Source organism: Trichomycterus rosablanca, chromosome 18, assembly GCF_030014385.1.
Source record: "Trichomycterus rosablanca isolate fTriRos1 chromosome 18, fTriRos1.hap1, whole genome shotgun sequence".
In the NCBI taxonomy this organism is placed as follows: domain Eukaryota; kingdom Metazoa; phylum Chordata; class Actinopteri; order Siluriformes; family Trichomycteridae; genus Trichomycterus; species Trichomycterus rosablanca.
Genome location: NC_086005.1, coordinates 10,252,651 through 10,268,280, shown reverse-complemented (window position 1 = coordinate 10,268,280; position 15,630 = coordinate 10,252,651). Strand labels below are relative to the sequence as shown.

Genomic DNA, 15,630 nt, shown 5'->3' with positions numbered 1-15,630 from the left:
CAGTGTTGATTCATTAGAGCTGCAACATCACTGGCAACACATTACACACAGCTCCATTAAATTCCTGATGGTCTTTTTTAAAACTTCGAACCAGTATGAGAACCCAGTACTTTACTAAACCTATTAAAGCCCTAATAGTTCTTAGCTATAAAATTAAAAGAGAAATAAATAAAAAAGTAAAACTGAGGAAAGATCATGCAGCTGGTTCTTACTTTCGGCTTTTCCAGCACTGGAGATTTCTCTGTGGTGAGCAGTAAGTGAGATGGGTAGTGAGGGCATTACCAGCTGCAGCTCTTCTACACCATCAACACAAAAACACAACATCATGCAAATAAATACCAGCCTTCAGCGGGGGGAAAAAATAAGGAATTAATAATTCATGCAGGACAGAAGCTGTTTCTCAATCACACTGGCTTGCTATTGACAAGTCATTTATTTATTTATTGTTTGTTTTACCACCACATTATCATGGTAAGGGTTGCGGTAGGTCTGATGTATTGGGCGAAATGTAGGAAACACCCTGGACAGGTCAGCCAGTCTATTGCAGGGCATAAACTCACGGCAATTTTTAGTAGCTTCAATTGGCCTGACTTGAAGACTTTGGAGTTGTGGATAAAACATGCAAACTCCACACAGAATGGACCCTGGCCCCCAGACAGGGAGTCAAATTCTGTCCCTTCTTGCTATGAAGTTCCTCCACACCAGATCGACTAAACCTGGCACAGGGGCACCATGCTGGAACCAGCAAGGACCTTCCCCTTACTGTTACAACAAAGTTAAGAGCATATAATTGACTATATAATTAGGACGGGTTTTTCACAACATACAGCAGTAGCTACAGTTTACATTTACATTACATTTTAGCAGACATTTAGCAGACGCCTTTATCCAAAGCGACTTACAGTAGTGTGACAGTATACAGTCTGAGCAATTGAGGGTTAAGGGCCTTGCTCAAGGGCCCAACAGCAGCAACCTGGCAGTGGTGGGGGGCTTGAATCAGTGATCTTCTAATTATTAGTCCAGTACCTTAACCACTAGGCTACAATTGCCCTACACAGTGTGATGTGAAAACAAAATATTCAGTTGTGGGCAGAAAAGCCTTGTTGATGATATTTTGGGCATTTAGCAGACACTTTTATCCAAAGCGACTTACAGTACTGTGACAGTATATTGTCTAAACAAATGAGGGTCTTGCTCAAGGGTCCAACAGTGGCAACCTGACAGTGGTGGGGCTGAAACAAGCAATCTTTCGATTACTAGTCCAGTACCTTAACCCCTCGACTACAACTGCCCCTGATGAGAGAGGTCAGATAAAAATGGAAGTGGAAAATAATCTTAAAACGCATGTCAAACCTTGAGCAAGCAAATGGGCTACAACAGCAAAAATAATAATAATAAATAAATAAAAAGATTGCATTCAATTCTTATCAGCCAAGAACCAAAATTGATTGTAAAATGTTGCTTGGTCTGATGGATCTTATCTTCCGCAGCAGCATGCAGATGGTGGAGTGAGAATTTGGTGGACTCAACCATTTGCACCCCTAATAGCCACAATGAACCATCGTATCTTAAATGAGGGACAGTGGTAGCCTAGTGGGTAGAGCTTTGGGCTATCAATTGAAAGGTTGAGAGTTTGAATCCAAGTCTGCCACATAGCCACTGTAGGGCCCTTGAGCAAGGCACTTAATGCTCTCGGCTCCAGGGGTGGCGTACACCGGCTGACCCTGCACTCTGACCCCAGCTTCCAAACAAGCTGGGATATGAGAAGAAAGAATTTCGTTGTACTGTACACATGTACACCGACTAGGCATAACATTATGACCACTGACAGGTGAAGTGAATAACACTGATTATCTCTTCATCACGGCACCTGTTAGTGGGTGGGATATATTAGGCAGCAAGTGAACATTTTATCCTCAAAGTTGATGTATTATAAGCAGGAAAATGGGCAAGCGTAAGGATTTGAGCGTGTTTGACAAGGGCCAAATTGTGATGCCTAGACGACTGGGTCAGAGCATCTCCAGTCTGCAGTGGTCAGTATCTATCAAAAGTGGTCCAAGGAAGGAACAGTGGTAAACCGGTGACAGGGTCATGGGTGGCCAAGGCTCATTGATGCACATGGGGAACAAAGGCTGGCCCGTGTGGTCCAATCCAACAGATAGAGCTGATAGAAAGGTGTCAGAATACACAGTGCATAGCAGTTTCAGGGCTGTTTTGGCAGCAAAAGGGAGACCAACACAACAGTAGGAGGGTGGTCATAATGTTATGCCTAATCGGTGTATATGTATATATGACAAATAAAGGCATTCTATTCTATAATGGTGACGTTCAATATGATAATTCTCCATGCCACAAAGAACAATTAATTTCTGGTCACCAAATCTAAATTTGGGCACCTATGGGATATGACAGAATAGGGGGTTACCAGCATGAATGAGCAGTTGAAAATTAGCAGCATTTACATACATCATGACATCATGGATCTACCATTAAAATCTTAAGAAATGGTTCAACAAGATTGAAGGCTGTTTTGTCTAGGAGCAAAGATGGTTCAACCCAGTATTGAAGAAGAATAATGCCTTTTTTGTCATATATACATATACACTTGTACAGTACAATAAAATTCTTTATACGCATATCCCAGCTTGTTTGGAAGCTCGGGTCAGAGCATGGAGCAGACAGGGTTAACAGTCTTGCTCAAGGGTCCAACAGTGGCTGCATAGCAGAGACTGGATTTGAATCGACAATCTTCTGATTGGTAGCCCAAAGCTCTACCCACTAGGCTACAACTGACTGTTTTATTTTAACCAGTGCACTAGAATATGATTTTGGACACAGTAACAACAAGCAGTAGCTCAGTGTCTCATCTGATGCTAACACTCATCCAGCATTTTATCCTGGCAGCTGTTTAAAACCATACATCTCTGTTAGGTTCACTAAGACGTGATAATACGAGGTGTTAATACATAAAGAGGTGATTTTACTGTCTGATTTTTTTCCTCACACCCCCACAGTGCAGCTCTGGTTCCTGCAGAGAAATCTAAACATCCACCGAGTGCCTCCGAGGGCCAGTTCTACACCCCAGGTGAGGAAGAGCTGCCACTGCTCTCGTCATTCATCAGCCGGAGGAAAGACGAAGGGGGACAGGAGGAAGCTGGTGTACTTACTCCTCTGCAGACGGGCGCAGCAGAAAGCCCCGAGGGTCCCCATGAGCACGATGAGCGCCAGGAACGCTCCCACCGCCACCCCGATGATGACTGCCAGGCGGAGGGACCCTACAGAGGACACACACAAACCCGTGGGGGTAATTAGAGAGCCGAGAAAAGAAAACATGCTACGAAACCGTGGTGTAGAAACATCCATCAGTAAAAAGACATGACAGAGCCACGTGGGTTTTAGATCCCGTCCTACTGGGAGCAACTGGTTTGAATAAGACCCCGTTTTGCTCCTCGTGAGACGAATTTAATAAATGAAAATGGGGCAGCGTTTGAAAAAGAAAAGCGCCGCCTAATCTCACATAAATATTTCAAAGGGCTTGAAAATGCGAGCAAAAGCGATTTAGAGCAATTGAAATGACATTACAAATGGAAGATCAGGAACTCATTATGAAATTTCACTGAATTAAATTGTTGACATTTACCAGAGTAAAGAAGCTTAGGCGGCATGGCGGCATGTTTAATCCTTCGAGAACAGGGCTAAAGGGAACAAGTACAGTCACACACACACACACACACACACACACTCACCTTGTTCCTTGAGGCGAATGATCTCGGTGTCGGAGCCGAAACTGTTCCAGGCCGTGCAGTTGTAGATGGTTTGGAAGTCGGCGAGGACGATGTTGCTCATGGTCAGGGTGGAAATCACGCCCTCCTCCGTACTCACCGTCTCCACCGTGTACCTGCCCGATGTTCCCGATTCCAGCACCGTCTCCTTCCAGGACCACGCCTAGGACAGAATTTAGGGATTAACTATCAGACAAATACAGCATGTGCCACACAGCTTCAACTCTTCTGGGAAGGCTTTCCACAAGGTTTAGGAGTGTGTTTATGGGAATTTTTGACCATTCTTCCAGAAGCGCATTTGTGAGGTCAGACACTGATGTTGGATGTGAAGGTCTGGCTCGCCGTCTCCACTCTAATTCTTCCCAGAGGCGTCTATCAGGTTGAGGTCAGGACAGTGAAGTTCTTCCACACTAAACTGGCTCATCCATGTCTTTATGGACCTTGCTTTGTGCACTGGTGCGCAGTCATGTTGGAACAGGAAGGGGTCATCCCCATACTGTTCCCACGAAGTTGGGAGCATGAAATTGTCCAAAATCTCTTGGTATGCTGAAGCATTAAGAGTTCCTTTCACTGGAACTAAGGGGCCGAGCCCAACTCCTGAAAAACAACCCAACACCATAATCCCCCCTCTACCAAACTCATCCATCAGATTGCCAGACGGAGAAGCGTGATTTGTCACTCAATGATTCAATGATTTGGACGGGTGAGTGAATACTTTTGACAATACAGTGTATATATAGAGTGACTGGCCACTTTATTAGGAACACCATGGCCACCATGTTGACATCTGGCCATTAGCTTGCTGTTCAACCAATTCAAAAACCAAGGGTGTTATTATGCAGCTATGGTATTTTTTTCAAGAGTGTGTCAATAGGAATTTCTACCCATTTATTTATTTATACCCCAAACCATGCAGCCAAATTATATCTGATTTATGGTATCAAACTTAGAAATCAGAACTATTTTGAGAGCCATGAGTGCATGTTGCTAATGCCCATCTGGTCCTTCCGTGTGTAAAATGAGTGTGAAAAGCATTATGAAAACATCTGAAGTGAACAAGCCGGGGTGTGAGATCTCAGGAGAAAGAAAACATGAAGTGTTGCTTAGCACAGTTAGCACATGAACAGAAGGTAAAGACACACAAAAAAACATTTATATGCAACAGTTTCTATATAAAGTCCACAGCTATTGTTTAAATAATCATTCATTCATTTTCATCAGTTCATTCTGGTCAGTAAGGCTGTGGCTCTACCAGCTGCACCACTATATTATTATTATCTGTTGTTGCTATGAGTGAGTGAGTGAGTGAGTGAGTGAGTGAGTGAGTGAGTGAGTGAGTGAGTAAATGAAGAACTTACAATACGATCTGGAGGAGGGGTGCTACGGATGAAACACTTGATCTGGCCTTTTTCTCCATACAGAGCCTGCTGAGTCTGGGTGCTCGAGATCGTGGGAGGACCTAAGAGCAACATCACAATCAGTCAACAAGAACAGAACATCCACTGTCAACAATGGTCAGGACCCTCACAGGACCACCACAGAGCAGGTATTATTTAGGTCGTGGATCTTTCTCAGCACTGCAGTAACACTGACATGGTGGTGTGTTAGTGTGTGTTGTGCTGGTATGAGTGGATCAGACACATCAGCGCTGCTGGAGTTGAATAAATACCGTGTCCACTCACTGTCCACTCTTTTAGACACTCCTACCTAGTTGGTCCATCTTGTAGATGTAAAGTCAGAGACGATCGCTCATCTATTGCTGCTGTTTGAGTTGGTCATCTTCTAGACCTTCATCAGTGGTCACAGGACGCTGCCCACAGGGCACTGTTGGATGGATATTTTTGGTTGGTGGACTATTCTCAGTCAAGCAGGGACAGTGAGGTGTTTAAAAACTCCAGCAGTGCTGCTGTGTCATATCCACTCATACCAGCACAACACACACTAACACACCACCACCATGTCAGTGTCACTGCAGTGCTGAGAATGATCCACCACCCAAATAATACCTACTCTGTAGTGGTCCTGACCATTGAAGAACAGGGTGAAAGCAGAAATAAATAGACTACAGTTAGTAATTGTAGAACTACAAAGTGCTTTTATATGGTAAGTGGAGCTGATAAAATGGACAGTGAGTGTAGAAACATGGAGGTGGTTTGTATATACATGCTAACTCCATATACATGCTAACTGCACACAGAAAAACTACCTGGGAATCGAACCCAGGACCTTCTTGCTGTGAGGCAACAGTGCTATTCAACGAGCCACTTGTGTTCACAATGACAGCTATAAAATTATGAACTGCTAAATCTGGAGAGAAGGAACTTCAGTGACCTCAAGCCAACTTAACACTTTAGGGAAGAACTGGAACAATGATTTTAAACCAGATGTTTTATCTCACATCATTACCTCTTACCCAAATTCCCTGTTCTCTATACCCACTGCACATAGAGTGGGGTCAACTACATATTAAAGCTCATAGTTCTAGACTGGGATGCATAAGTTGATGGTCAGGTGTCCACATACTTTTGGCCGTGTACTATAACTGAGTATTTCTAAACAACTCTGCTGTATGTTAAACTCGTTGATCTTTTTCTGTACCGCTCCCCGGGAGATCCGTTCCTTCAGCTGCTGCATCAGTGAGCTCATTTTGTACGTTCATTATTAATCTATTTCCTCTGATATTTCCACATTAGAGAATCTGAGGTGGTTTTTCTCCTCATCGCTCATTATTACGTCTGTAATGGTGTTTTCTTTGCATGTGGATATTCCCTCTAATACAGGCTATTAAAGCGTCCGTCTTTATCCCCGACCCTGCATGACCATCCAGCACAAATATTTGAGCAGATTATTATAGTCTGTACGTTTTGTAATGGAGTCGAACCTGAACCTCTCATATGCACTTCCTCAAGCAGTCAGAAGAGGAAGCCGAGCAGATGAAGAATTTATAAGGCATTAAAACGACTTATTGCCAGGCGGAAGAAGGGCACTGTTATTGCAGCACCTCAAGGGTGCAAATTTTCCATCAAAATGGAAAGTGAGCCTTTTCCATCTGATGCTTGAATAAGCAGAAAAGTTGCCCTTTAGTAGGACACAGGCGAAACATTTTCATTTCACACCAGGCCAGGAACCTGCTAAGTATTCAAAGCGTTCATGCACACCGGCCCACATGTTTATGACCACATTTTTCTGAGTGTCTTTATATCAAACAGAGGGAATAATCAATATTTTAAATCAATGACGTTCTTTTAAATGCACATTATACAGTTCTAAAAAAAATCTCACGAATCATGTATTGATTACTGCAAAAATGATTGAATTCAGTTCAGATTAAATAGATCTAAGCATTTTAGAACTCGAGGCTATAACATTTAAAAAAAACACGCGAATAGCTACGTGAAGTCAAGCTCAAAAGTGATTTTTGCAACAGTTGATGACAAAATAATTGAAACACACACCTCTTTACCTAAAAACACAATAGCACTACTACTACTAATAATAATAATAATAATAATAATGATAATATAACAATATTAATGTAAAAACTAATAATAACATAATAATAATATTAATAATAATAATAATAATAATAATATTAATAATATTAATAATAATAACAAAGTAATAATAATAATAATAATGATAATATAATAATAATAATAATAATATAATGATAATATAATAATAATAATAATGATAATAATAATATTAATGATAATAATGATAATATAATAATAATTATAATGATAATAGTAATAATAATAATAACGATAATAACAATAATAATAATACAAATAATAATAATAATGACATAATATTAATAATAATGATAATAATAAAAATAATAATGATATAATAATAATAATAATAATGATAATAATAATAATAGTAATAATGATAATATAATAATAATGATAATAATAATAGTAATAATAATAATATTAATAATAATAGTGATGATAATAATTATCATGATAATAATGATAATATAATAATAATAATAATAATAATAATAATAATAATAATAATAATAAATCTGAATTCTTTAAAAACAGACATCAACCTAGATTAATGATTTAGTAATTTTGTGTTCAAAGTTCTATATTACTTTGTAGCACATGCTTTAAGATCTTTCTAATTTCTGTGCTCATATAAATAGGGTTAATTTGGCTGCACCTATTAAACTGAGCTTTGGATAAAAGCGTCTGCTAAATGCTGAAAATGTAAATGTTAAACATATATGTTGTTTGGATCTTTTAATCCTCTTTTTAATAGAAACAGTAATATGAAGCATTGAGTAGTTCACATTTAAATTCAGTGTAATTGTATTTACCGTTTACAGTAAGAGTCACGATTTTCTCCCCGACTCCGACTCGAGGAACCACAGCCCGGCAAACGTATTTCCCAGCGTCTTCCTGTTTCACTGCCTTCAGGGTCAAAGTGTTCTCGTTGCTAAGTACCTGCAAAGCAAACAGATAGTTTCAGTCAGAAGATAAACACTTTTTTTTTTTTTCTTTGAGTTATTTTGTTAGAGTAGTTAATGAAAATGGCAGATGTTAAGAGTTCTTGAAATAAAACTGAAGAGATCTGATAACATATGGAACAAACACTCGCTTCTGTTCAACAATAACAGGAAAAAAAAAAAACTTTTGACATGTAAATTAATAAGAAAATCTAGACTGATTATAGCTGCACTAAAGTTCACATAAACAACTTAGTTAAATGGGTAAATTCTGTATTAAGGACGGTAATTGAAGGTAACTCACCACACCATGGCCCCGTTTCATCCACACGATGGTGAGAGAGGGGTTTCCCATCCATGCACATTTTAAAACAGCATCCGAACCCAAATCCACCTGCAGAGACTGAGGTTCCGTTGCAAGACGAGGTCCGACTGTAAGCATAAATACAGTCTGGATTAGACACTGATCAGTCATAACATTAAAACCACATCCTTGTTTCTACACTGTCCATTTTATCAGCTCCACTTACCATATAGAAGCACTTTGTAGTTCTACAATTACTGACTGTAGTCCATATGTTTCTCTGCATGCTTTGTTAGCCCTCTGTCATGCTGTTCTTCAATGGTATTATTTAGGTGGTGGATCATTCTCAGCACTGCACTGACATGATGGTGGTGTGTTAGTGTGTGTTGTGCTGGTATGAGTGGATCAGACACAGCAGTGCTGATGGAGTTTTTAAACACCTCACTGTCACTGCTGAACTGAGAATAGTCCACCAACCAAAAATACCCAACCACACTGTACCTACTGTCAAGCAGGGATGTAGTAGTTCAGAAATGAATGAAGTGTTTATGGGCGTTTGGGTCCACAGAGTTAAAACACACTAGCACACCAGTGCTGACAGACAATAATTATCTAATAATAATTATTATAATTATTAATTATAATTATTTAACCGTCAGGGGCGGCTCGTGGGTAGCACTGTGGCCTCACAGCAAGAAGGTCCTGGGTTGTAACCCCTAAGGTGGGGCGGTCCGGGTCCTTTCTGTGCGGAGTTTGCATGTTCTCCCTGTGTCTGCGTGGGCTTCCTCCGGGAGCTCCGGTTTCCTCCCACAGTCCAAAAACATGCAGTCAGGTGAACTGGAGACACTGAATTGCCCAATGTGTGTGTGTGTATGTGTGTCTGGCCTGCGATGGACTGGTGCCCTGTCCAGGGAGTTACTGTGTGCCTTGCGCCCATTGAAAAGCTGGGATAGGCTCCAGCATCCCCCCACGACCATAATTGGATAAGCGGTTAAGAAAGTGAGTGAGTGTTTAACTGTCAGGGTTGGATGCTGAAGTGTTTATGTACTTTTGGCCATACAGTCTACATGTCCTTTACAAATGTACGCAAACTTTTGACTTCACCTTTACCAACCATATGTGCCGGTAGATTTACCCTACAAACTGGCAACCGAGTAATTAAAATGCACTAAAACTCACAGTAGACGTCGACATTGCGGCTGATGTTGGTGCTGCCCAGAGCGTTGGTGACCTCACAGGAGACGGATTCGGTAAAGAACGTATGATCCACTGTTACTTCATACATCTCTCCCACCACGTCTCGGATCAACGTGCCACCTTTCGCCCACCTGATACAAGACAAAACCAGGAGACGCATCGTCCATCAGATCTCAGAAACAGAAAGACACTCAACAGATCAAAGATGCTCATTTGCAGGAGAAGCATTGTGATTGCCTTTAATTTGCATGGTGGTCTGAAGAAGTAAAAGCGACGCGTCTAACGTGTCTAATGTGTCTAATGCGTCTAATGTCACTTTCTCTTTTTGTCCATTAGTGCCTTTTTTATTTTCTTTCCATCAACAGAACATCTCTCAGCAGGGATAATAAAAGAGAAGCCATTATGAGGTTCCTGCTCGCCGTCTCTGCTTTTCATAAACACTTTGATTAAGTAAAAAAAATCATCAAAAAGGAGATTTTAGTTTGAGATAATCACATGCCTGACTGATGGACCGGTGTGAGGCTAGCAACAAAACAAACGTGTCCTGCATTAGAAGATAAAATAAATCCACTGCCATTAGATTTTATTAGATTTGCTTCTCTGCTTTTGACATTTGCAGACATAGAGTTGTTTAATGTTTTAACAGATGAAATGCAGAACAAGGAAAAGTGGGTCTGTTTCATCATATCTCTGCTCACTGTTTTAGAGAGCGCTGTTCTGCATGACTTTTCTCTGACTACTTCTATCTTCCTGAAACATGCAGAATGTAGATTGGCTCTAAATTGCCCATGACTTAGGGGTACATGAATGTATTTCTTGCCCTGCACTTTGAGTTTCAAAGTGGCACAGGATTCACTAAGATTCTGACCTGGGAGCAGGGCAATGAAAGTATAGCTGGGACTCAGCTCTGGCCAGTCCCCTGACTGTCTGACTTCTTGCTAGAGATTTCAAGTTTTAATTTTTGAGAACTCAACAGTGAATGGAAGCTACATTCTAATTCTGAGCTGTTACAGGAATCCTTCAGTTCTGTGTTTTGTCAGTGGGTGTCACGGCTTTCTGGCTGCTTTGCCACTACTGATTTTTTGGCTTCCCTTGTTTGGTTCCTGTAGTGGGCGCTCTTTTTTTTTTCTTAAGTCTGTTACTGTGTTTTCTGTTTTTTTTGTGGTGGTCGGGTGTCTTTCTTTCTTTTGTAAAATAGTTCTTTTCTTTCTTCTATTCTTTCTTTCTTTTATTTGTTTATTCATTCTTTTTTCTTTTGTTCTTTCTTTCTTATCTTACTTTTTTGTTTTCTTTCTTTTCCTTTTTTTCAGTCTTTATTTTGTTTGTTTTTCTTTCTTTCTATTTTCTTTCTTTCTTGCATTCTTGTTTGCTGTTTTCTATCTTTGTTTCTTTATTTTCTGTCCTTAGTTCTTTCATTCTTTTCTTTCTTTCTTTTTCTTTATTTTTTTCTTTATTTTCTTTCTTTTGTTCTTTTTTTTCTTTTGTTCTTTCTTTCAATCTTTTCTTTCTTTTTTTATTTATTCTTTCTTTTGTTTTTTCTTTCTTTTGCTTTTTTGTTTTGTCTTTCTTTTATTTGCTGTTTTTTGTTTTTGTTTATTTTTTTATTTATTTATTTATTTTCTCTCTTTCGTTCATTCTTTTCTTTCTTTTGTTCTGTCTATTTTTTTGTTCACTGTTTTCTTTGTTTGTTTGTTTCTTCATTTTCTTTCTTTAGTTCTTTCTTTTTTCTATTTTTCTTTCTTTCTTTCTTTTGTTCATTGTTTACTTTATTGTTTCTTTCTTTCGTTCATTTTTTTCTATCTTTTGTTTTTTTCTTTCTTCCATTTTCTTTGTTTGTTTGTTTATTTTCTTTCTTTTGTTTCTTTCTTTCTTTCTTTCTTTCTTTCTTTCTTTCTTTTTCTTTATTTTCTTTCTTTAGTTCTTTTGTTTGTTCTTTTCTTTATTTATTTTCTTTGTTTTGTTCATTCTTTTTTCTTTAGTTCTTTCTTTCTTTCTTTTGTTCTTTCTTTCTTTCTTCCTTTATATATTTATTTTGTTTGCTCTTTTATTTGTTTCTTTCTTTCATTTATTCTTTTCTTTCTTTTGTTCTTACTGTTTTTCTGTCTGTATACAATAAATTCAATACAAATTGAGACTGTACTGGAACAAAACAATACTTATTCCTCAGTGACGGTGTATCTATCATCCCTCACATTGCAACTAAACCTAACAATGGCAGAACTAACATTGTTCTGCTCTGTAAGATATTGAGAGCTCCTGTCTGGAATGAAAACACCGGGTGGCACATGCCACGTCCCTCAGGCTCCTAATGCCAAAAAAAAGCTTAGACAAAGAGAAGCACACAGCAGGAGTTAAACCCACAATTCACATCAGATTCTGCCGAGTGCAGCATTTCTTCATGACACACTTCTGAAGTGAAAAATGAAAAAAAAAATCGATGTTGATACTGTCAGAAAAAACCTGAGGTGATAAAACTCACTTAGGTAATACATTTTCTTTCACACATCGTAACAACATGCAGAGGTCGAGTTATAAACATTTATAGCATTTAGCAGCACTTTCATTCACTGAGACTTGCAATTCTAGCTAATAACAGTGCAAGCAGCTAAGGGGTAAGGGCCATGCTCAGGGGCCCAACTGTGGCGGCTTGATTGTAGTGGGGCTTTAACTCGACACTTAATAATTACTAGTCCAGAACTTTAACCACTGAGCTATTACTGCTGGAAACTCCTAGTTACACTATCAGGAGTGTTTAATTTGGAAAGTAGTATAAGTGCTAGGGGTAGATAGGAGTGTTAATCATGTCATCTCTTACCTGTACTGGGTGACAGGTGGATTGGCTTTGGCTGAGCAATGGAACTTGACCAGATTTCCTTCCAGAACCGGCTGTGGTTCCACCGACAGATTTACCACCGGGAGATCTGCATGATACATAGAAATGGATCAGCTTTAAATGCAAATACACACACACACACATCCTGAAACACACATCCTGAAACACACATCATTCCACCCTGAAAGCTGCACTTCAAACTAATAAATTCACTCTAATAAAAGATTAATGAGAAATGTTCTTTCAGAATGAAAGAATAAACAATGCGGACAATAAAAGCAGAAAACGCCTGAGAACAGAAGTGACTCTGCATTAAGGTTAATTAGACTTGTGGTTTGTCTGATAATTGCTGAATTAAAATGTAATAATTTCTTTTTTTTTTTTAATGTCCATGATTAAAAGTGCTTATTAAAAGTAGAAAACACATTAAGTTCATTATGCAAACTAAATACAGAAAGCACACACACACAAATTAAAGAAGTGACATTTATTTTGACTGTTTTTATTAGGGTGATTTTACATTAACATGTAATAAAGAATTCAAATGGACTATTAGCTTGGACTTTGTAAGAAAAAAAATTTTCACATAGATTTTATCAGCTCCACTTACCATATAGGAGCACTTTGTAGTTCTACAATTACTGACTGTAGTCCATCTGTTTCTCTACATACTTTTTCTAGCCTTCAATGGCCAGGACCCCCACAGAACCACCACTACAGAGCAGGTATTATTTAGGTGGTGGATCATTCTCAGCACTGCAGTGACACTGACATGGTGGTGGTGTGTTAGTGTGTGTTGTGCTGGTATGAGTGGATAAGACACAGCACCGCTGATGAAGTTTCTAAACACCTCACTGTCACTGCTGGACTGAGAATAGTCCACCAACCAAAAAAATATCCAGCCAACAGTGCCCTGTGGGCAGCATCCTGTGACCACTGATGAAGATCTCAAAGATGACTAACTCGAACAGCAGCAATAGATGAGCGATCGTCTCTGACTTTACATCTACAAGGTGGACCAACTAGGTAGGAGTGTCTAATAGAGTGGACAGTGAGTGGGCACAGTATTTAAAAACTGATCCACTCTTACTAGCACAACACACACTAACACACCACCACCATGTCAGTGTCACTGCAGTGCTGAGAATGATCCACCACCTAAATAATACCTGCTCTGTAGTGGTCCTGGGAGAGTCCTGACCATTGAAGAACAGGATGAAAGCAGGCTAAGAAAGTATGTAGAGAAACAGGTGGACTTACAGCCAGTAATTGTAGAACTACAAAGTGCTTCTATATGGTAAGTGGGGCTGATAAAATGGACATGATTAAGAAGGACCAGGGTCCTTTCTGTGTGGTGTCTGTATGGGTTTTCTTTTGGTGCTCTGGTTTCCTCCCACAAGTCCAAAAACATGCAGTCCGGCCAGCTAAAGTTACTACAGATTTGCCCTAAATGTGTGTGCGTTTGCCCTATGATGGACTGGCGACCTTTCGGCCAATGAATCAGACACCCCGTGACCCTGATCAGGATAAAGCAGTGGTAAAACAGTCAACAGACTATTGTGGAATAAAGCTTTTGTTCTCTCATTTCAGCGACACTTTGGAAAAATCATCTCTGAATGAAAGACCTCCTCAGAAGACATGACATTTCATTCCTGGAGACGGTTTGAAGAAAGAAAACATATTGATTGGTAGGAAATGAATAAATACTTCGACGTCTGAACTCGCTGCTGGGAGGAAGTTTTTCACTTCACCTCCGAATGAAAGAATCTCCTTCACCTGAAGAAGAATTCGAAAATTGATTCAGGTTTTTGTTCTGACTGAGACACTAAAGGCTTTTGGCTCCAAAAAACAACCTGCGACGTGGGAGGCTGTCATTGTTCCTCATTTCCTTTGTTGATTTTGAAAATATGTTGACAACTTTTACAGAATAATGAAAGGAAATGGCATTCTTCTTGTTTGCAAAATGTGATGCACAAACTATTTGCTGAATTTATATAATACAGGGTGAGTCAAAAGTCACAGGACACTCTTTTATTTCAGAAACGAAAGGGAAAATGACATATCTGAATACCCCAGCAAGTAATGGGTGAGGGGGCCTATCTTTTAGGCTATGTCCGGAACATGGCCGCCATCTTGAAAGCTGCCATATTGGATTAAGGGCAAGTTTGTCCAACAGGAAGGTGGTCATGTAGCATATCAAAGAAGACCAGAATTTTCTCAGAAATCGATTGCCGCAATCAGATTTGCAATATCTCTTGTGGTTCAAAAGTTATCAACACAGAAATTTGCAACAACAACCGGAAACGTTCCCGTGTGATGCACAGCTATTTGACGTGTTCAATGTGTTGTCCCTGGTGCTGAACACAGAGCTGACGGCGCTGGATCCAATCGTTATGAACCCGCATGAGAATCTATGGAGAAATGCGGTCACAAGCCTCCACGATGCGGTGCTGATGGTGGTGTTTGTTGCGGATTTTCTCATTTCTCATTTTTTGACATTTATTGGTCAGCCAAAGATACTTTCTTAAGGGCTCCAAACATCCAGCCCACTACAACTCATCCCAATGGCAAAAAGAAATAAAATAATAAATAATAATTATCAAATTTAAAGCAAAAATCTTGAAGTGATCAAGTCATTTAATAACCAATTACGGCTGTGGGGACAACTGTGGTGAAACAATAAATAAATAAATTTACAATTAAGTTTGCTTTGACTTGCTGCACCAGTTCACTGATGCACTGATGCATTGTTTTTGTCCTTGTCCATGTATTTTTTGAAGGTCCTGATTAAGTTGGGACGTTTAGCGCAGCGGTCCCTAACTCTTTTTGCACCACGGACCGGTTTCATATACACCAATCAGACATAACATTATGACCACCTTCCTAATATTGTGTTGGTCCCCCTTTTACTGCCAAAACATCCCTGCAACTGTGATGCACTGTGTATCCTGACACCTTTTTATCAGAACCAGCATTAACCTCTTCAGCAATTTAAAGCTACAGTGGCTCGTCTGTTGGATCGGACCAGACGGGCCACCTTCGCTTCCCACGTGCA

The 15,630-nt window shown here is 39.6% G+C and overlaps 1 protein-coding gene across 1 annotated transcript in view; it reads right to left on the bottom strand.

Annotated features, from left to right (window-relative positions):
- kirrel3a (kirre like nephrin family adhesion molecule 3a) overlaps positions 1–15,630 on the bottom strand; it is a 54,154-nt gene that overhangs the window by 4,769 nt on the left and 33,755 nt on the right. The window contains exons 6-12 of the mRNA XM_063014740.1: positions 12,558–12,663; positions 9,725–9,873; positions 8,546–8,673; positions 8,113–8,239; positions 5,141–5,241; positions 3,747–3,945; positions 3,168–3,275 (exon numbers count right to left, since the gene is read on the bottom strand). Coding sequence (XP_062870810.1) covers positions 3,168–3,275; positions 3,747–3,945; positions 5,141–5,241; positions 8,113–8,239; positions 8,546–8,673; positions 9,725–9,873; positions 12,558–12,663 — 918 coding nt within the window. The remainder of the gene's footprint in view (positions 1–3,167; positions 3,276–3,746; positions 3,946–5,140; positions 5,242–8,112; positions 8,240–8,545; positions 8,674–9,724; positions 9,874–12,557; positions 12,664–15,630) is intronic.